We start from the raw sequence: 22,343 nt of genomic DNA, 5'->3' as shown, positions 1-22,343 counted from the left end.
AAAAACTAAACATTAAAATCGAGATGTATCTCGCTACTCTTCTAGTATAGGGTTGGGTTCACGTGAGACCAAAGGCTTTTCGTGAGACCCGTAAAACCAATTTATGTTCATTGATCAACTTTATAAGCTAATGATCTAAAGTTGCACGGTGACAATTTTGTGATTATTGAGAAGTCTCGTGGCGTTTATGAATATTCAGATTGTCAAATTGTAGATCTAATCCAAGGGATGAGAATTGGTCTTACGGGTCTCATGAAAAACTCTTGGTTTCACATGATCCCAATATGCAAATTGAGAAAACGTAGTTGAATGTGATATATTATAAGATGTATGGATAAGCTATATCAAAAGATTGATGATAAAAATGAATTATAAATAAAGAAAACAACATATTCAAGGTAATAAGAATATTTTAATGTATCAAATTATCAGCCCGACCAAACAACCCACAAAGTTGAGTTACACTTTGGTTTGAGTTAGGTTAAGATTTTTCAAACTGCAAACATTAAATTGGATTGTTGAAATGCTTTCAACCCGATCAATCCAACCAATAAACACCCCTCCATCACATTATAAAGCATGGTTCAAAATCTTTGTGATTTGATTTATAGTTTATATTTTTATCGAACTACATTTTATTGTGTCAACAACCACCACATATCGTGATTTCATTTTTTTAATATACATAATACATATTTATAGTATAATTAGACATATTTTTTTACGTAATGTATATAGTGATAAAAATTAGTCCTCTTTTTTTCCTAATGAATACAAGTACCCGAAATCCACTATATAATTGGGCTATGACATGTTATGTTCATGACTTTATTGTTAAAAATCATCGGCTAATGCAATTCAAAATTTAATCGATTGGGTGCGTAACAATTCACGTCAAAATTTAAAGTTATTTTTAGATTATTTTTAATCATGTAATAAGAAGCTTGGAGTGTGTATTCAATTTTTTTATTGTATAACTATCAACGTATTATCGTTGAATATGTTTTGAAGTTATAATTTTATAGGTTTTAGATTGAAATGTGTTAGACACAAAGCGTATAAACCACGCCGCACAATATTTTACGGTACGGTTTTATGTTGTTTCAGGACTGTACATTACGGGTTGGGTTTGAGAAAATCCTCAAACAATATATAGGGTACAGTTTTGCTCTAAATTGTATAAAGCCGCACCACAAACACCCATGATTTACAATATCCATAACCGCGGTGCTCTTTGGCCCACAAATCTTTTTCATCTTTACTTTTTTGTTTGACCTCAGTTTTGTTTTATTCATGTAAAAGAAAAGATAAAAGTAAAAGAAATCAACCATAAAGTTCGAATATATTCGATTTCATTGTTTATAATTTATTTCTTGTGTTTTATTTATATAGCACAAGATGATGCAATCAAGATTAGGGGTGTACAAAAACTTGAAACAAACAATTCAATTGAACTAAACCCGTTTAACCGTCAAATTGTCAATTAGAAGTGTTGAAATTGGTTTAGAATAACTCAACCGAACCCAACCTGCCACTAATATATATTATTTTTATAAAATTATATGTGTGTGTGTGTGTGTGTATATATATACACAATATTATAATTTACAACCCAAAAATATGCATCTTTTTTTGTCTAATTTGTAGCCCAAAAATTAAATACGTGTATCATTAGTCCAATTTATTACCTAAACTTAATATAACTATGTGTTTAGGTCAAGTCCAATTCAATTTAGCTCTCGTTCTCGTATACGTCCAACGTCCCATTCGTGATTGCCGACCAGACTGCTCTCATTCTCGTATATGTCTAACATCCCTAATTATGCTTCCTGAGTTCCTAAATCGTTTTCTGCTTGCTATAGGATTGTGGTTGCTGCTAGTTTATGCTTCCTACGTGACTGTGGTTGCTGTGAGTAAATCGTTTTCTGCTTGCTACTTGATTGAGAATTTGAATTGGATGCTATCATTTAGACTTTTGAAGTTCGCTTCCAAAACTTGAGAATTTAAATATATTTTTGATGATTATAATAACTAATAACTTTGTATTATTTATTGTTTTTTTTAAAAAAAAAATTAATCTGATATCAAGCCTAAAACTATTTATCTAGAAAACCTTGATATTTATTCATTTTTCACTGACTCTTTTTATTATTTCATTTGTATGGATTTTATTTTTATATTAGAATATATTATATTTCTTGTTATTAACTAAGAAAAATCATACCTTCTGAAAGGAATTACCAACCATATGAGCTTATCCAACTTATATCTATATTTAGGATTTCAAAACTACCCCTATTTATTCTTACATTACTGACTTTCTGTTACCTAATATTGAGTGCATAAATCTTAAATATTTACCTATATTTATAATAAAAATAAGATCCCACACTATAATCAACATGTGTTTTTTATTCTAAAAAGTTTGTTTCAACCCTATAAGTTTAAAACGGTAATCAAAGGCATTACATGAGATGAGATGGAAACTCAGTTGATTTATACTGATTTACATAAAGTGTTATTTTAAATAGTCAATATTGTAATCTCAAATGATATCAATATATATATATATATTATATATATATATATATATTATATATATATATATATAATAAAGGTGTATTATAAGATGTTTTTGACGGTGGAACGGATTGATGGTGTAAATAAATATGACATGGAAGATAATATTAATTTAAAAATAGTTATTGATTCGATTTTGTGTTTAAAAATACTCGAAAAATTAAATATTTTATATAAACTGTTAGTATTTCTTGAATTAAATATTATTTTTAATGATAAAAACAATCAATCGTAGAGTTTTTCTTAAGGTGTCTTTTTTACATCTTGTGCAAAGATTATATAAAAGGTGTCACCATATATATCACCATATATATCATGCTACCATTTATCTGCACTTCCCATTTCGCTATAACCACCCAAATCCCAATTGCCACCACCATCAAACCACTTAAAGGTGTAACCAGGAGTTTTATTTTGAGTAGACATTTTTAAGGTAGATTAAAGGTTTGTAAAGTAGCCCGATATATTTTTTAGGGGTCGTTTACCTAAATGCTTATTCGGCAAGCGTTTACTATTAAGAGTCAACACTATAATTTATTTTATCGGGTAAGATAGTAGTACATCAAAACGTATCTTATGCAACAATTTACCTGGTAAGCACTTACCAGGGTAAGAATCGTCACCCTCACTTACCGGGTAAGACTCTCTATTCTTATCATCGCTCTTACCGGGTAAGATTCTTGTCCCTTACCATGTTCACCCGGTAAAGAAAATTGTCCAGTAAGTACTTACCGGGTAAGCGTTTAGTAAACAGCCCCTTACCATGATATAAAAAATGTCATGTCAGCACTATCGTACATGTGGACAGCCTACATGGACAATAAGGTGGCAAAGAAATTTGATATAATGGGTATAGTTAATTTAAAAGGTTACCCAATGCTATAACGGGTAAATTTTTGAAATTACGATGACCTAATAAAAAATATTTTGAAAGTACATTTTTGTAGTAAGAAAAAAAAATTGAAAGTACAGTATTATAATAAAAAAAATTATAAACGTAAGTTGCTATTTCGCGCATTTTATCCTTCCATTTTTTATTTATAAATCAAAACATCTAAGATCAAGTAATATGCGGTTTAAATGGTTTTTAATTACATTACAATTCATTTTATAAATTGTGAAAGTTTTTGTTTGGAAGAGTTTTTCATAGATAAAGGGAACATGTTATTTAATTATGAAGGGATAGATTTGGAAGAAACTTGACTTTCTGCTTAAAGCTCTTCTAAAAGTTTACTGAATAAGTCACTTGTATATCTTTAAGTCACTGCTAAACAATCAGTATATTTCAACGAATAAGTTGTGAATCTTATTAAGCTCGTTAAGTTGCTAAACAAAATGCCCTAAATGTCTATTTTAATACTTTTAAAATATACTTTTTATAAATAAAATATACTTTTTAGAATTATTTTCAGAAAAAATTATAACATATGGTTCTTTTCACTTAATTGGTATTTAAAAAAACGTGAGTTAAATTTAGATTTTATTCAATATTTACAAGTCATTACGGTAAAGAGATGTTTAAATATTTAACACATCCTACTTTAAACAACAAAACAAAAATATGCCATTCAAATCAAGAACAAAAACAAAGGTCTTATTCATTCAGTTTGCTTTAACTGTTAGGGGCTGTTTGACAGTTGCTGAATAGTTTGGTACAGAATGGCGAAGATGACCAAAATGGTTAAGTGTGGAATGAAATAAGGTTGTTTGGTAATTGTTCTCTGAATGACAACAAATTACCATTTTAACCATCTGTACGATTTAGTACTAAGGGGCCGTTTACCAAATTTTCTATTAAGTCTCGTTTTTAATTATCTAAAATTATATGGAAAGAATTGGTTTGTTTTTGTAATCTCTAAAATCTGTCAAACGTAGATGTAGCCAAAGAATGGGACTTCTATTGGCTTGGGCATGTCCATGAAGAATGACTCATGCGTTGGGCCAGCCTCTATTTTCATTAGAGATGGCAAAATGGTTTTGGTTCGGAACAGCGATGACCGAGACCGGGACTGACCAGGACCGACTCGATTTTTCAAAAAAATAGTCGTTTTATAGTCATTGCCTAATGTTTATATGACATTTTTTGTTTTTTTTTGTTTTTGACTGTTGTTTAGTCTCATTTACCCTTTATACAATTTAAGTCATATGGTGTATGGGAGAAAATACCAACTCACAAACGTAAAAAAACATTCACAATTCTCGCTATAATTCATGATTTCGGCTGGTATTCAATTTCGGTTTTTAACAACTCTTATTTCTCATCTCTTTCTCTCTTTTTTTTAAGTATATTTGATTGACTCAGTTACATATTTTTAAGTATAAGTGTATTATTTTTGTATTCTTTAAAAGAAATTCAAAAATATATATGTAAAAAATCGAATTAAAAACAAACTTTAGACCGGTTTGTATATATGTAAAAAAATCGAATTAAGCAGAGTTAGAAACATCCAAGCCTTTCAGAATAAGCTCATTCTTGTTTTGAAAAAATCCACCTGCTTAGCAACGACCCATTCAATTAAAGTTTTATGGTACAAAAACATATTCTTTATGAAATACATGATGCCATTAGCAGCAACATTATCAATTCTAATCAACTTGGCATACAACATCAAGGATGAGGACACCATAGTCTATGCTTAGTCTGGTATTGGTAACAGATGTCTATTACAACATTCAAAAACCATTTATTCGAATTGAGTAGACCTACAAAACCAGAAGAAAAAAGAAAAGATAACAATGAAAATAGTTTGTCCTGGTCCTTCTCATAGGTGAAACTCATTATTTGTTCATCTTGTTGGTTTCAACCATCGGATTTGTAAATAATACATTTAACATCCAATCAAACATTTAGAACGAAATTCTTATACACTTGTCTTACAATAAATGTATCTGATGAACTACATCCATCGGATATAAAGGATTAACATCTGAACCTCAAGCTTAAGGTTTCGGATGTTGAACGTTCATCGGATCCTTAGCTTATAATAAGAAAATTTATAAAAATAGGTTGCTATTTCATACATTTAACCATATAAAAAAAATAAAAACTCGTGTTTAGTAAATGGTAGGAGTATAAGAATATTATGTCCATAACTAGATAATGAATCTATTCCGGAGGGCTGACAGCATGGGATGATTCCAAGAGACCCCACCTTACTTTTGACCTATTTTAAGGTTTGACGAATAAAGTCCCCTTTTTCCCTTACTTCTTTAATAAAGACTTCATTTTACTAGAAAATGCTAACAATAACGATATAATTCATATAATTATTATTTTATCATCATCTAAAAGCAGTAAAACATATTTACTTATCAAATGTTTTTATTAAATTAATAATAGAAACTGATACTCCACATAAAATGGACCAAAAATTTCAAAAAGTTGCCCAATTAAATAAAAGAAAAAGTTTAAGTGAGTGTACGTTTGTCAAATATTTATCTGGTAAGAGTTTACCGATAAAAAAATCGAACATCATCACTTACTTACTGGGTAATATTTCAGTCAACAAAAAGGGAATCGTACGCAATAATTTACCCGGTAAAACAGTAACCATAGTAAAAGTCGTCGCCATCATTTACCGGGTAAGACTTTTGGTTTGTCTCGCACTTACCGGGTATGATTCTTGGTCTTTACCATATTTATCCGGTAAGGTAATATGATTTGGTAAGCACTTATCTTGACGTTTGATAAACAACCCCCAAGGCTCGGTCTAGTTTCACTGCAAAAAGACCAGTTGATCTTCCTTACTAGAAAGATTGGTATAGAGGTTGGAGATCCATAGGTGCTTGGCGATGGAGCTCCAAATGTGTAAAAGCCTTGGTGGAGCATGAAGATGAAAAAGTACATTGAGTTGGAATGATGGTTAAGTGTGTTGATTAATTCTCAACCAACAACTCAATACATACTTGTCTTTCATATTTTCTTCACACTTAAGAGTGCTTTTGGTACACTAAATACTACAATCATTGTTTCATGTATGGCATAATTTTTAAGTGTAAGTTGTAACAGAGTGGAACATACATGTTCCACCCCTCCCCCTTGTAATAAGATGGAACAAACCTATATTTTACCTACATATCTTTAAAATAAAACTTATTTCTCTTCTAAAACATCAAATACGTCTCTATCTTTATATTTTATCCATTTTTTAAATTTTATTCTCTTTAAGGGTATGTTTGATGTCCAAAACATACATGACAATTGTTCAATGTATACAGACAGGACAAAACATGACAATTGTTCAGTGTATACAGACATGACAAAACATGACAATTATTCAGCGTTTAGTAAAACAAAATATAGCAGATAAAATGACATAATTGCCCTTAATGAGTTTTTTATATCTTTACATATTTTGATCAATTTATGTAATTTATTAGATTATAATAAAATAAGATATTTTATTTAAACAAAATATATATTATTCGAAAGTTTATGTCAATACGATTAAAATGACACAAAAATAAAAAATTAATGTAATTTTCAGTTTTTATTTTGTACATTTTCTATATTATCTTGTAATAATTATTATTTAATAAATTACATAAATTAATCAAAATATATAACCGTATAACAATAATATTTTGAGGTCAATAAAGTGAAATTTAAAGAGCATAAAATATAACAAATAAAATTTAAAAGAATGAATAAAATATAAATAGGGAAATGTATATGTTGTTTTAAAAGAGAATTAAATTTTATTTTAAAATTATATTAGTAAAATATAAAAATGTTCCACCTTATTCCATGAATTGGAGGTAGCACATGTTTGTTCCATATAAAAGTTATGTCAAACACAGAACAATGATTCATGTAGTGTGTCCTCAAAATATTATTTTTATATGTTTTCTACATTTTAGTTAATTTATGTATTTTATTAAATATTAATAACTATAAAATGTAGAAAAATGTATAAAATAAAAGGCTAATAAACTTTATATTTTAGCGTAATTATAATTGTCTTGACGAAAACTTTCTATAATACATTTGTTATAAATATATTTATTTTATTAAGTTAATAGACTACATAAATCAATCAAAGTATAAAAAAAATATAAAAACACAGAGGGTAAATTAGTCATTTTACAGGTCAGAGTCCTGTTTTCCCAACATTGAACATCTAGACTGTCAAGTCTTGTCTAGGTACCAAACACATCCTTAGACATTTTTCCTGCATTTTGGAACGCCAACACAAAGCAACATTAAACTCCGACATTTATACCAAATCTTGTGGAGTTGTAGTAAAAGAAGATCAAGTAGATTTTGAAAGAAAAATATAAGATGATTAAGCCAATACTTGAACATTGCAGCATATAGTAAGCATATAAATTCAAATTTCCCTTAGATAATTTGATCCAAAACCATAATAGCCACCGCTAATCTGCACCTCCACACCATAGAGATCCCCATCAATCAAATATGTTGCCACTTCAAAACTTTCAAGTTCAACCACAGCTACTACCACTTCACGACATAACCACCCAATTGCTATTTGTTACCACCATGAAACCACCTCCAACTGCCATAATGACTACCATCACTACCATGGAACAGCCTCCCCCTAAGCACTATCAACTTTGTCAATATCTACATACCCAGAATTGCCACCATAACATTCTTGCCAACCAAATTCCTAAAAACAGAAAGGCAACAATGTGTAGGAGTACTAACTATGTATTAAGAAGTACAAACAAGTAGTTAAACTTCCTTCTGTTTTGTTAATCAAATTCACCCTGAGTTGCGGTTGAATTCATCCCTAATCTTTAGACACGTTCAGTAAGTTGACACGTAGTTATTCTCATGGTCTCTTTAATTCAGAAACATGTAGTTATTCTCATGGTCTCTTTAACTCAGAAACCTACTACACGATGAAAGCCACAGAATATCGCCATCTTTGACCGTATAAATGACTTAAATCTTGTTCGCATTTCTACACCACATTTCTCATCTTTTGTTTGACATTCGTCCGTTAGTACTACTCTACTAGTTGGAGATGGAAGAAGCAGACAAAAGATGAGAACTGGACCTAGAAGTAACCATGCAAATTATGCTTTTTTCTACAACCTTTATTTATTGGGTATCTTCAAAGCTCGAATCTCCTGGACCCCCACCTCGGTCAAATGCTTTTCAGTCCAACCTTGCTGAGAATCTCCATTTTTTTTAAAGTCAATCTATCTATAATGCAGCAGCATCCTGTGTCTGTGTCAGTATGTGCACCCATCAAAGTGACTACAGATGATATCTAAACATGGCCACAGTCTATGAAGAAGATCTTATCCGAAATCTGCTGGCACTGCCAAAAGCATATATTAAGGCTAATCATAGTCACTTGTGATTTGAGTAATATACTCTGTTATCCAGCATCTTATCCTTCCTTGTATCTCTTCATAAAAAGCTTGCTTATTTATCCACGCAAACAGAAACCAGATCTATGTTTACACAATCCAAAATCTTTAACCAAACTAATAAACCTATCAGGAATTAAGAAATTTATGCATCAATACAGTCAAAAAAACATAAAGTAACATGTGTGTATACGTATGGGTAACTGGCAGAATAAAGGACGGGTTTTTATGTGTGTGCATGGTATCTCACCCAAGGGGCAGGAACCAAGTTGACGTTCAATTAAGTTTGAGGGGGAATGGAATAAAGTAAGAAGCATCAATTATAAAAATAGGAACGGGAGGACAAATATTCTCTAGTATCTGGAGTGACCCCATGGGGTTATCAAGCATGTTCAGTTTGTTCTTAAAAATTAAGGAGTATATGCATTATGCAGTCAAGTATTCAAAGAGATTGAGACCTTAAATCGTGCAGCCCAACGCAAACTCGTCTTAAGGAATCGGTCGCTTTCAGTTCTCAGGTTGGATCCACCATTTTAACTCCAACTATATTTTCTTTAGTACCGTGTCATAGACCAGGATAACGGACCAGAATGCGCTTCCGGCTTGCGAGTCAGCCCTGCATGTAGATATTCCCATGAAAAGTTGGATCCGGTTTATAAAAAAGACTTGCCTTTTCTGGGTCCAATAATGCTATAAATACGTACCATGGACGTTCCTCCATTTGCTCGTCAAGCCATCTCAACATTTCTTCTCCTACAACTATAGAGAGAAACTCTGCTGTACCAACATTGAAGCTGACAGCATAATGGATCCTTCAGAGACTCTAAGGTAACAAGCACAAAACGACACTTCCTCTCGCACACACATATCGTCAGTCTGCATGCTTTTAGTAGCATGCATATATATCAAGAATCATGTGGCACTGGCATTCAGTTAATATATAATCAGCAACATTATGTGTTAAGATGCTTCAGTCAACAAGTATCATAAAGAATATATAACACTATCTGGTATACATATATATATATATATATATATGAGTGTGTGTGTGTGTGTTAATCATAACAACCCTACACGAATATCTTACCACGTATTATTTTGTCCAGGAACAAGTGTGCAGCCTGCTATAGGCAGTTCAACAGAATGGAGCACCTAGTGGAACACATGAAGACCTCATATCACTCTGTGCATGAGCCCCTGTGCGGAATCTGTGGAAAACGCTGCCGATCATTTGAATCTCTTCGCGAGCATCTTATAGGTATTATATGTTGCATATCCATTAGGGTGGTGCACACCAAGACCATTGACTTTCTGGTCACAAATGAGTTACAATCTTACCGGTTGCTCTACTGCTTAAGTCTGGTATGATACGACTTTCTGGTCATAATAGTTTCTTTTTTCCCAGGGCCACTGCCGAAGGCAGAATGTGAAAGGGTGTTCCGGGACCGTGGTTGTAGCATTTGCCTAAACATCTTTAGCAGTCGCAATGCTCTCAGGGCTCACCGAGATACATGCCAACTATCATGCGGAAATAATGTAATAAATCATCTCTCTTAAAAAATTATCTATTTTATGGATATTATGTGTGTATGATGATGGAATTCCCTTGAAACTTATTACTCCAGGGCCTATTACACCGATTCGCTAACTTAGGCATCCAAGATGACCTGAGAATTGACAACGGGAAAACAAGAGCAGTTGCACTTGCCTGCAAAATGGTTGGTGGCGGTAGTGATGGTTCCTTGGATCTCTGTGCAAAAGTCTGCATCATTGACGAATATGAGAACATACTATTCCGATCCTATGTCAAACCGTACCTTCCTGTTACTAACTACAGGTATCCTTTTTGCCTTCTCATCCTATTTGTTTGAGGACCATTAAACAGTTCTGCAAGTATTACACAAATTCTTGATACGAGTTTCGTTGGTAGTTACTCCTCGTACAATCTTCTATTAACATAAGTTCTGAAAATTCCTAGGTATGAGACAACAGGCATTCGTCCAGAATACCTCAGGGATGCACTGCCACTTAGGCAAGTCCAAAGGAAGATTCAAGATTTCCTATGCAATGGAGAACCCATATGGAAGATCCGGCCAAGAGGTGGAAAAGCAAGGATTCTTGTAGGGCATGGTTTGGACCATGATCTGAAATGCTTGGAATTGGAGTACCCGGTGGTTAAAATAAGGTAAGCACTTTCTTGTAGATTATCACATACTTTCTCTCAAGTTAACAAGTGATCCAAAATGATGTTCAAATGCACTGAATTTTCATATAGGGATACAGCAAACTATCCACCCTTGATGAAGACTAGCAAGCTCAGCAACTCACTTAAGTATCTCACAAGAGCATACCTTGGGTAATCTTTGTTACATATACATTTAACTACAAAAAAAGATACCAAGTAAAATAATGAATGTTTCCTTTCACAGCTATGATATTCAAATTGGCATACAAGACCCTTATGATGACTGTGTTGCAACGATGAGGCTTTACAGGAGGATGAGATTCCAGGCTCATAGAAACGAGAACTATCCTCTTGCTACAGACCCACAAAATAAGAATAACTTTGCTTCATGGAGACAAAGTGAGCTTGAGAGGATGAGTCCTGATGAACTATTGGCAATATCAAGGTCTGATTACTACTGTTGGTGCTTAGATAACAAAGACTAAGTTTAAACAGATTGCAAGGATTGGGAATCCAGAGTGTAGCAGGTGGAGTCAATGGCTACATTAAGCTAATAAATCCATGAAATAATTGGATATGAATAGAAATAAGACATGGAAATTTATCCATGTTTCAAGTGGGTGATAGTAGAGAGATTATGCATAATATGAGGCATAAGGCTATATGAATTAAGCCTTTCATTAGAAGTTATTAGACGGAAATATTAGTGACACCATGTATGTTGATTAGTCTTTAATAGATGCTTCTTTCATTTTGAAGGACACTTCCATATCAAAAGGGTGCAGCTCACATGTATGTATGTGTAAATCTTTGCTCATAAAACTTGTGAGATGTAATAAAAGATTGTACTGCTTAATATATATGGGTTTCCATTTTAACAGAAGTAAACCAAGATAAGAAATTTCACTTGACTTGAACATGGGTGGAAGTATTAATACTATAATACATGCCTTCTGTGACAAAGTGCAGAGATCTAAATCTGAATCCTACAAACCGCATGTCGTAGACAGTCATGAGTCAAAGAAAATGTCCAAATCAGAAGAAAGTATTTAATTGTTCTTAGTGTTTTTGGTTTTCATTCAAGAGAGTTGCAGATATAACCATTTGTTCGACAGTTAGAAGCATTATCTTATCATATATACATAACCCTTTCTTCTAAGAAGCAAATCCCTATTCCAGTGAGACCTCTTTCCGAATAAATTGAAGTTAAGTTTTCCTAGAACATCATGCAATTGTTCTTATGAAGCACCTTCATTGTGTTCCAAGCAGTCACATTTATTCAACAGATAAGCAACCTTCAATAGCTAGAATCTAGGTCGAAAAAACCTCACCAAATCATGTAGACTATTGATGGGACTGACAAATCTTGAAACGCCACCCAAATCAACTACATGTACTGACTAGTGATCAGTCCAACGTCAAACTATTTCTAAATAAACAAGTCCTTATCAACTGAAGCTGATGCGTTTCCTTTGAACTTGATTTGCAAATTAATGTCCATTATTAAATACTGTTTTAAGGAAAGTTGTCATCTTGAGCTTGACATTGAGTAGAACACTTGGAATGCACTACAAATGGCACCACCGCACCACCATCTGGATCCATTTTAAGCTTAATAGAACTAACAAGAACTTTTCAGTAAAGATAATGAAAACTCCATGACATACAGGTAGAAAGAACAAAAGAGAGAATTACCTCAATAACCTGATGATCAATTACTTAATGAATTTTTGACACTAATTAACGTTCTTCAGTCCAGTAAGCAGCTGCAGTTGGCTTGATCGAGATAGTGAATTCGTTATCAGTCATCAATCTCCACAAATTCAAGTAGCAAAAAGATGTTTCCCCATTTTTTAAAAAGAAAACTAATTGACAACCTCTGAGATTGCGTACATCTGAAAAATGGTTTTACCAGTTGAGATAACATATCTGGATTCACGTCTTGTGGTATAAAAAATATTTTAAGCATACAACAATACAAGGAATAAGAAATAGACACCCATTATCCATACCCAGTTCAAAATTATACTCCCATATCCGGTTCATCCCCGACAGAGATCCATAGATATCGAGGTGTATAGACAAAAATGTTACAACATTAACAATATAGTACCCTCAGGGAGTAGCACAGTTGATTCTAAGATGGTGTACTTGCAAAAACACACAGTAACATTTAAGACTAAAAGCAAATCAATAAGATTATGTTTAGCTTCACATTCACAATGGCTTGCTAAAGAATTGGCGTGCCTCGTTGTACTGTTTCAAGACTATGTTGCAAAGAGGGTTAATTGGTTCGAGGAGATTAGAGTAGGGACCCAACACTGAGCGCGGCAACGGTGGAGAATCAGCATCTTTGGACCAGCTATACTGGGCCGCGGCTAGACCACTTAGACAATAACAGGTGTGATAGTGGTCTCTGTTCTTTCCCGGTTTGTCTCTGAACCCTCCCTCCACCTATACCAACAAATGATCTTTCAATCCAGATAATAAAAGAAAGAAATACTTTCATACACTTTTGACAATACTTTCATACACTTTTGACTTTCCAGGTCAAATCTAGAATTTCTCAAAATCAAGATTCATGTGGATTTTGAATACAAATTCACTTCTCTACTTCTCCTAAACTTAAAAGATATCATGTCAAGTTTGAAATTGAAATTTAGTTCGTTTGGCCTCAAAGACAAACGTGGGACTAATAAAGATTAAAATTGAAGCTTACCTGTGAGCATAAAAGAATATATTGCTGCAAAGCATGGCTCTGGAAAATAGGCTCTGCTTCTATATGTCTTTGGGTGAGATTAAAAGGAATACTTGATGAATTAGCATGATCAATGCCACTATCTCGTCCTGCATCTACACACATGCATACATAAATATAAACACATACAGATATATATATATATATATATATAGAGAGAGAGAGAGAGAGAGATAGATAGATAGATATAGAGAGAGTCAACAGTTCACATCTAGAGTGCGTTTAGTATGCAGACGGGGGCCACGGGACTGGACAAGCAAGAGTGAGGAAGGTGGGTGAAAGAATTGTGCAAGGTTTTGAAATTTGACATGGGTAGTCTAGTAATTTACCAATCTAGTCCCACCTCCCTAATTTTTGTTCCACATAATTTATTGGGAGAAAAAGGGTCCATTTTTGTCCCACTCAGTCCTGTCCTATCCCAGTCTAACATTGCACCAAGCATCGGACAACAAGTTTCTATATTGTCACGTCCTGTCCCATGTACCAAATACACCACTAAAGTACTGAAGATCTCCATACAAAACAATCTTTAGAAGCAAATATGGATGGTGGGGGTGGAAACTTTCAGCAGTCAACAAGTCACCAAATGCGGTTTTATGACATGCACTATCTAAACCACCATTTGAGTGCTCGCTGCAAAGAATTTCAAGTGACTGCCATCTGTTTCGTATACGTTATGGTTATCAGAGCTAGTCAAAAGTTAGTTTACCTTCCTCCACATCAGGGGAAATCTCAGCCATACCCGAGGAAGTTCCCTCCAGCAACTCTTCATCATCGGAAAATTCAGATGATGTGAAACTTTCATTGCTTCTCACACTACTGTGCCCTTCACCAGCAGCTGCATGTAATCTTTGTATCAACACAGCAGCTCCTCCCTAGTCAAAGCCTCTCCCATTAATATAATTATAAAACCTGACAATTGAAAATATGCGACAAGAAACTATTCCTAAACCTGCCAGAAGGAATAGCAACCATCAACCAATTTATTTGTCCTCCCCTGGAAGCCACCTTCCACTCCTTGTCTAAAAACCAACCAATCCTGGTTCAATAGACAACAAGTATAATCACAAACATCTCAATCACACATTACCACAAAAAGGGCAACTTAAGTTGATGCGGCGTGAGAGATTTAGATGGTCTTACAGTTAAACTAGCCAAGTCCAAACGATTAACCTCGTTGACCAAAATCATTGTGGCCAACCCACAAAAGGTGTACCTGCAGGAAAGTAATTGGGGTTGTGGGGTTTCCAGGTTAAGTTTAGTTTATATAACATTAAATAAAATTGAATTTTATAGTCATTTGTGGTTAAAAGAAACCAAGCTAATCAAATTCAGCATAGGGGTACAATTCACTGGCAAACTCCTGATAAAGATCCAAGTCCTTTAACATGGAACATACCCACCATGAGCTTCTGAACCTGGTTCACCAGCAATTCCACCTTCATAAGTCTGACAGCTGCATGAACAATGACAAACGGTATAAACCTGTTAGTCCTAAATGGTACAAAAAGAAATCTGGATGACATTCAAAAATGTAACAGAGCTATTTAGGGGATGGATGTTTTATGAAAGAAAGATCAATTTGACTAGATGACTGGTTCACACTATAAGTTTTATCAATTGATATCGATGATTTGCTCGAAAGCATTGAATAAAATAATTAAGTTCCCGAGAATAGGGTTGTCAAATGATCCCCATACTTTAGGGAGCGATATACAAAAAGTTTACTTTCTAACACGATACAGAAAGTAAGCATAGACCAAAAGATGCCACAAATTTGATATAACTCAGATTTCGGTAAATTTCATAGAACATAGAGAAAAAAACCACAGTGGCAGCAATAAACTTTACATCAGATGTCACAACCCTGAAAAGTAGGGTGTGACGAAAAAGAATGTAGTTTTTACACAAATTAGTTCAATGCTATGCAGCGGATCTATCAAAATCCATATTATTTCTTGTGTGCTTCATCCAAAACCCCCACATAGGAACACATTCATTGCAATTTTGATAACATCTATCGCTCACTAATTGATATTGTCAGAAGATCATCTAGCAGAAGGCAGAATTAGTTCCTCTTACTAATTGCAATCAATTAAAGAAATGAAAAGGTTGAATAAGAGCAACCTTAAGATGTAATCACCCACACCTTGAACAAGATCTTCATCTAAAATATTTAGAGCACAGGCAACCTAACATCAAGAATAAGTATTAACTATTAGTTAATGACCACCATCAACCTTGAAATAAACTTCTGTTACTATATAATTGGTTTTAAGTATTGACACATAACATATAAAAAGGTAGCAGACTTATTGGTTATCCCAAGTGGTAAAGGCCCCTCCTTTTCATGTAAGACCATGGATTCAAACCTTAAGTCCTCAACTCACCTCCCTTATATATAGAGAGGGGGGGTTCGAAGAGAGAGAGAGAGAGGGAAGAGTGAGTTGGTGACTTACAGATATGGCAGTGTAACAAGCACGGACATCTACTTCCCCACCATCATGCATACTGAATGAAGTGAACATTCAGACAGCTTATTAATTGGATATACAAAATCCTTTGATCAAACATGCTTAAAACAATTTATATCTGAAAACCTGCTGTACCTGAATCCTCCACTTGTATGTTTCATTCTTCGCAAAAATGAGTAGATCTTGACTCTGGAAATGAAAGAATTTTGTATGAAATGCCATGAGAATGTCACAAACAAAAGATACTCCTTCCATTCTAAAAATAAATGAGCTCTTTACTTGATATGTAAGAATTATATTATTTTGATATGCAAACCACAAGACTCATTAAATTTGAAAGAAACAAATGGCGACACTAGAATCGTATAGGTTGTATAGACTAAATTGAGCTACATTATAAATGAAAGTTGATATAAAGAAACAAATTTTGGATGTAACTCATAACTCATTTAATGATTATCAAACTGAACTTATGAAGAAAATATGGAACTGCTGTTTCTTTCTAATGTTCAAAATCAACTACAAAAAGAGGTGCAGGTATCATCTGAAAAGTTGAAAAAACAAAAGCCTCGTTAAATTCAGGACATAACCAAAAGCCCAAAAGGGTCTTTAAATTGGGATAGAGGGAGTAATAAATTCCAGCATAACACAAAAGAACCACCTGTTAATTGATCCCAAAGATCTATGGCCACCTAAGGTGATAAGTGAATTAACAGCAGCATAAGTCGTTGCAAGATGCGGCATCTGACAGTAGTAGCAAATGTTAGCAGTTTTCATATGAAAATTAACTCTAAATGTATCTATTGTACACCATGCACTACAAGACTACAATAATTGCTGGAATAAAGAAACTACAATCAAGAAAATTTTGCCTTCTTCAGCATGATATGACTTCCTCCCAAATGTCAATTTGGGAATTGGGACAGAAGTGTTGGTCATTGTGATGGAGTTATTGATCCCCTTAAATTCTCAACTCAAACAATCTTTTCAAGCCAAGAAAATAGATGATATACATCAGACAATGATTCTACTATCCACATAGTATGGGTATAATACATTTAAAATAGTATCGGTTAAGCATCATGACTGAAAAGTAACTTGCCTGCCCAGGTCCCCCACCATATCCACCATGTTGATCCTGAGAGAATTATGTGACAAGTTTTGCAATTAATAAACTTATACAATCCCCTGGACTAAAATTATATGTACGAAAACGTTTATCAAGACTCAAGTTGCAAACATAATCCAATAGCAGGACTCTGCAAAGAGACGGTTAAAACTGTTAACCTGGCACCGACTTATAAAGTGGATGGCGTTATGCTCCAAAGCATCATCAACGGACTCTCCCAGTAAAGCAATAGAGTGAAGGATCCAGTAGCAAATCCATGGCCGACTGGAAAGAAGCAATGCTGTGAATAAGTGACAATATAAGAAAGAATTCCTACATCTTACCATCAACGCACAAAGAGACAGAGTGAAATACTTGGCATCCAAGACGGAGAATGAAGGACCGAGATGCCGGAGACCTTTCATGAGGTACTCGATGTGGTTATCACGTTGAAGCTCTAACCTTCACACGGATCCAATAATACATCAATTAACCAAAAAAGAGGATGTAGCAGGAATTAGGGTTTAAGTGGGCTTACATAACTGCTTGGGACTTGGGGGGAATATTACAGAAGAGTTGATAGATGTGAAAAACTTGGCGTTCCAATATCCACTGTTCTTCCTGGCTTACTGTTGGCTTCCATTCCGGCGACGACGACGAAGGCTCCATACCGATCATCCGATACACTCCGTCTCCCGTGGCCTGTTTGTTTATGACCGGCCTAGTCAGAGAGATCTCCAACAGATTCTTCCAGGAGATTTTGTGGATTTTCTCTAAAACACATAACTTAAATTTGAAAGATTGCTTAAAAATAATTAATATGAGAAATCTATTTCAAATAATATAATTCGTATTATAATCTTTGAAACTAATAAGGTTGTTATATATATCTTATTTTATGAATTTTGATTCTTTATTTTAAATAATTTGAATCATAAATCCTATCCTGATTGATTGTAGAACTACACCAAATTTCTACAATTTTACATTTATTACTATTTAAATGTTTTATTTACGATATTAATTTTAATTTATTTTGGTGGTTGTTTATCTATAGAAATTGGGTGAGGGTGGTTATTACCAAAACAACATTTCAGTAGGATCAGTTTTGAGGTTTTTGATATCCTATGTGGATATGGTAAAAATGCCTCATTGTTGGGTTTTTTAAGCAAACAAAATCTAATGTTTTCTACAGGTTTTGAAACTTAGTTACGCAAGACGGTTCATCCTCACGCCGAATAAATCAAAACAGTTAAACCAAAAGGGATGAGGAACAATATGAATCAGTTTGGTTGTTCACTTGTTTGATGACTATATTTATGTTGTCTTTCTTTAACAAAATTTGTCGCTTAGTTGATGCGCATGACGGCTTGGTCTCGTTGTTTACAACCCAAATAATTAAACCATAACTGATAGTGATAACACATAAAAACTTGATATTCATTGGGTTTATGACGCCTTGTACGATCACACTAGCTGCACTTGGTCAGGGTTGGGTCTGCATCTCAATCAACGATAGTATGAATAAATAATACTATTCTTATTAGGTCAACACCGTATACTAAGTAAGAAACAATAAATAGTTTAGTTAAAACCCCTTATATTTAATATTAAATGGTGTCTAAACATGTCTTCATATCGAACAATAACTTATGTAGGTGTCCACTTGTGATACAAGCTAATGCAAATACAAAGATAGTCCAATTTTATCTTAGTTTTATGTGATCTTTTTTTTCCAGATTAACCTGGATATTCAACCCGCTATGTAAGCAAATTAATCCCAAAACAACCATCTGCTTTGCAGGTAGCCCTGAGCCATCACGTTTTAACCTTCGTGAGCACAAAGGGATTTTTATTCCTCATTTGATTTAAACATGAGACCTCGAAACACTTTTGACCTTTAAAGCCCAAACTTAAATCAATCAGACACCATCTACTTGTGATTAATATTATTTACACCCCTGACTTTTTTTTTTTTTTGTAAGGGTGTCCGGGCCAAAGCCCAACTAATCATCGGCAATTTTGGAGGCTAAACATGGCCCCTCTTAAATATCGCCAACACTCCCCTCCCAGGGCTCGAACTCGGGTTCATGACTATGTCATGCCCAAGCCTTACCACTAGGCTGGAAGGTCTTTGACTACACCCCTGACCTTGCATGCAAAGATAAATAATTAATTGATAAGTTGAAAAACATGGTTGCAAAGATAAAATATATGAGTTAAATTTAATTAGAATGAGTTGCTTTAAAGTTCAAATACAAAAAAAGTTTGTTATTAATCAACGAATATTTGTTATACGAGATAAAAATCTGAATTTTGAATATAACTTGACGGTTTTGGATAACCAAGTGTAAGGTGTCATTTACCAAACGCTTACCCGGGTAAGCCTTACCAAGTCACTTTACTTTACCGGATTAATATGGCAAAGACTAAGAATCTTACCCGGTAAGAGCAAAGACAATAATCGAGAGTCTTACCTGGTAAGTGAGGACGACCACTCTAACCATGGTTAGCACTTACCGGGATTAAATTGTTGCATACGATGCGTTTTAGTGAATCAAATCTTACCCGGTAAATACAAGATAGTGTTAAATTTTACCGGTAAGTGCTTACCGGGTAAGTATTTAGGTAAACAACCCCTAAAAGTAACTAAATGACTTAAAACTTTATTTTGTTTTCAATTTGGACAATATTAATCATTCAAAAATAATTAGGATGGCGTTTGCTTCATGAAATGGAATATGTCAAAGGAATTGAAATCTAATAGAATTCCAATGGAATTTAATCATGTTTGATCTTGTGTTTGGTTGACAAAAGTTGTAACGGAATGTATAAAAAATAATTTTTTTGTATGTTTTGTTCGTTGAATATAATAGTGGTGGGGGTGAAGGCAATAGTGGTAACGGTGAATATGACAACAATGGTGGTGGTGGTGATAAATATCATGGTAGGATTAAATGATATTCAGTAAATATAAGAGTATAAGGGGACGTTTGGTTCGCATAATGAAGTTTGACGGAATAGAAATCCATCTAGGAATTTGACTTTAAAGGAATGTGAATGAAATTTAATGGAATCTGACCATTGAATTGTTAAGGAATTGGAATATTTGGGATTTTCCATGGAATGGTGAAATCTTTATATATAAAGAATTCAATGGAATTCAAATAATTCGTACATTTTCAACATGTGAATTAAACATAAGAATTGGAATTTAGTCAAAAGAATCATCCATTACAATTTCTTCAAAATCCATGAAACAAACACCCTCTAACCAAGAGTATCGAGATAGCATCATGAGAATTGAGTATTGAGGTATTGGTGAATTGTGGTTGACTTTGAGATATCTCACATTGGTGAGAGATTGAAAGATTGGAATAAGAAAGTGTGTATAAGAAAGAAATATGAGATTAATTGTGCCAACTAATGAGACTTAACTCATAAAGTTATCTTACTTGAATGACCCTATTTTTGCAAGACAAACTTTATGAGGTGACATCATGAGAATTGAGTATTGAGATGTTGGTGAATTGTGGTTAAGTTTGGGATATCCCACATTTGTTTAGAAGAGAACTTTAAATTTTAGTCTATAACATTTCTTTTGAAGATGGTTTTATCGTCACCACACAACGTGTAGTCGCCTTTTTCTTAAAAGATGAAACGCAGGAATCAAAGATCCTTGTTAGGACCAAATAACTTACATTCCACCGTATGTGGAATTCAAATTCCTTGTCAAATCTCAAAAAATAAACCAAACATGAAAATAGAATTTGATCAATAAAATTAACCATTTCAATTTTTTAAATTCTACCGAGTTACAAGGAATCAAACAACATCTAAAAAGCATGAATTTTTAGATCAGCCACCTACATTATTGAACAATTGATAATGACACAATAGTTTGATTTTTTTTTTTCTTAAATTTTTGACCTGTCATTTTAGAAAAAGTAAATTTAAATTATGTTGGAACCATGAATGTGAGTTTGTGACAAACGTAGTTGTCGATTTTTCTATTAATCCACAGCCTCAGTTGGCCGCCTCCACCACTACCAGCCAAGAGTATACCTAATAATAGATTGGATCATCATATGTCTCTTACATAAAATATATATGCTTTGATGTCCAATTATTAATGGCAAAATTGTACGATCTTACCATTATGACACAATAGATCTTTAAAAGTTTGCTTGAAGTCTGTTGCGTCTTGGAAGAAGATAAACACCAGGGGACATGGCCCCCGCCAGATGGCACCATCGAGCAAATTTGGGTCTCTAACTAACTTACACGAGTATGTACTTTATACTTTTTAACTCGTATTACTTAAGTATCAACTCATTCATTCTCTTGTGAATCCAATTACATATAAATAGCATGACGATTCATTAAAATTTTAAATCTCCTTTTTGTAGTGTAAAAAAATTGTAATAGCGATAGACATATTCAATGTAATTTTTTTTAATAATCATATTACATATTTAACCTGAAATATTTTGATTCGTCATAAACCATATATTTTTTTTTTCTATTTCAGATAAATACCATGTATATAGTCAAACAATCTAGCCTTAGACAATAATGATAATTGCATTTATTGGCATATCATGGAAACCAATTCGATCTTTTCAACCTTTTGGAATTATTGACTCATGAGTATTCAATTATCCGAAGGGGTGGGCTAATGGCACCCCATGACTTACCATCGGCACCCCTACATAGCTTTCGTAATGATTTGCTTTATGGTTTTTTGTGTTTTGTTATACTTTTGTTATTATTTAATTAATATTTATTATTTATTTTATTTTTAGTTTTTTATTTATTTATATTATATTTTAATTAATATAGATTATTAATAAATATATATTATTTATTTTATTTTCTGTTTTTTATTTGTTT

The 22,343-nt window shown here is 33.4% G+C and overlaps 2 protein-coding genes across 6 annotated transcripts; one reads left to right on the top strand and one right to left on the bottom strand.

Annotated features, from left to right (window-relative positions):
* Positions 1–9,613: 9,613 nt before the first annotated feature.
* LOC112511100 (apoptosis-enhancing nuclease-like) lies at positions 9,614–12,701 on the top strand (the record flags this gene model as incomplete). The annotated part of the gene is made up of 7 exons (XM_025116574.1): positions 9,614–9,753; positions 10,032–10,183; positions 10,331–10,461; positions 10,551–10,762; positions 10,904–11,110; positions 11,201–11,281; positions 11,355–12,701. Coding segments are annotated over 7 exons (1,164 nt in total), but the record flags the coding sequence as incomplete, so codon positions are not given.
* A 445-nt stretch (positions 12,702–13,146) lies between these two features.
* Positions 13,147–18,166, bottom strand: LOC112529162 (protein farnesyltransferase subunit beta). 5 transcript variants are annotated; one of them, XM_025140270.1, is made up of 14 exons: positions 17,989–18,166; positions 17,826–17,912; positions 17,630–17,735; positions 17,445–17,480; positions 17,004–17,086; positions 16,478–16,531; positions 16,328–16,379; positions 15,996–16,060; positions 15,268–15,324; positions 15,012–15,084; positions 14,821–14,907; positions 14,578–14,743; positions 13,830–13,963; positions 13,147–13,564 (listed from the first exon to the last, which is right to left on the bottom strand). In XM_025140270.1, the coding sequence occupies exons 1-14, from the start codon at positions 18,126–18,128 to the stop codon at positions 13,328–13,330; spliced, it is 1,377 nt and encodes a 458-aa protein (XP_024996038.1). In that variant the 5' UTR covers positions 18,129–18,166; the 3' UTR covers positions 13,147–13,327. The 5 variants fall into 5 exon arrangements, with proteins under 5 accessions (XP_024996038.1, XP_024996056.1, XP_024996048.1 ...); XM_025140288.1 differs by having other exon boundaries at positions 17,826–17,907; XM_025140280.1 differs by having other exon boundaries at positions 17,994–18,166.
* Positions 18,167–22,343: the final 4,177 nt, after the last annotated feature.

This window comes from Cynara cardunculus, assembly GCF_001531365.2.
Source record: "Cynara cardunculus var. scolymus isolate 2C chromosome LG 1, CcrdV1, whole genome shotgun sequence".
NCBI lineage: Eukaryota > Viridiplantae > Streptophyta > Magnoliopsida > Asterales > Asteraceae > Cynara > Cynara cardunculus.
This window is presented reverse-complemented; position numbering and strand designations above follow the sequence as displayed.

Bases quoted from the DNA above. Each gene is read 5' to 3' on its own strand.
- LOC112529162 (XM_025140270.1), bottom strand. From the start codon at position 18,128: ATGATCGGTATGGAGCCTTCGTCGTCGTCGCCGGAATGGAAGCCAACA. The intron at 16,380-16,477 runs GTACAGCAGGTT...CACTTCATTCAG, and splicing joins CATACAAGTGGAGGATTCAG to TATGCATGATGGTGGGGAAG. The intron at 13,964-14,577 runs GTAAACTAACTT...GCATGTGTGTAG, and splicing joins TTCCCCTGATGTGGAGGAAG to ATGCAGGACGAGATAGTGGC.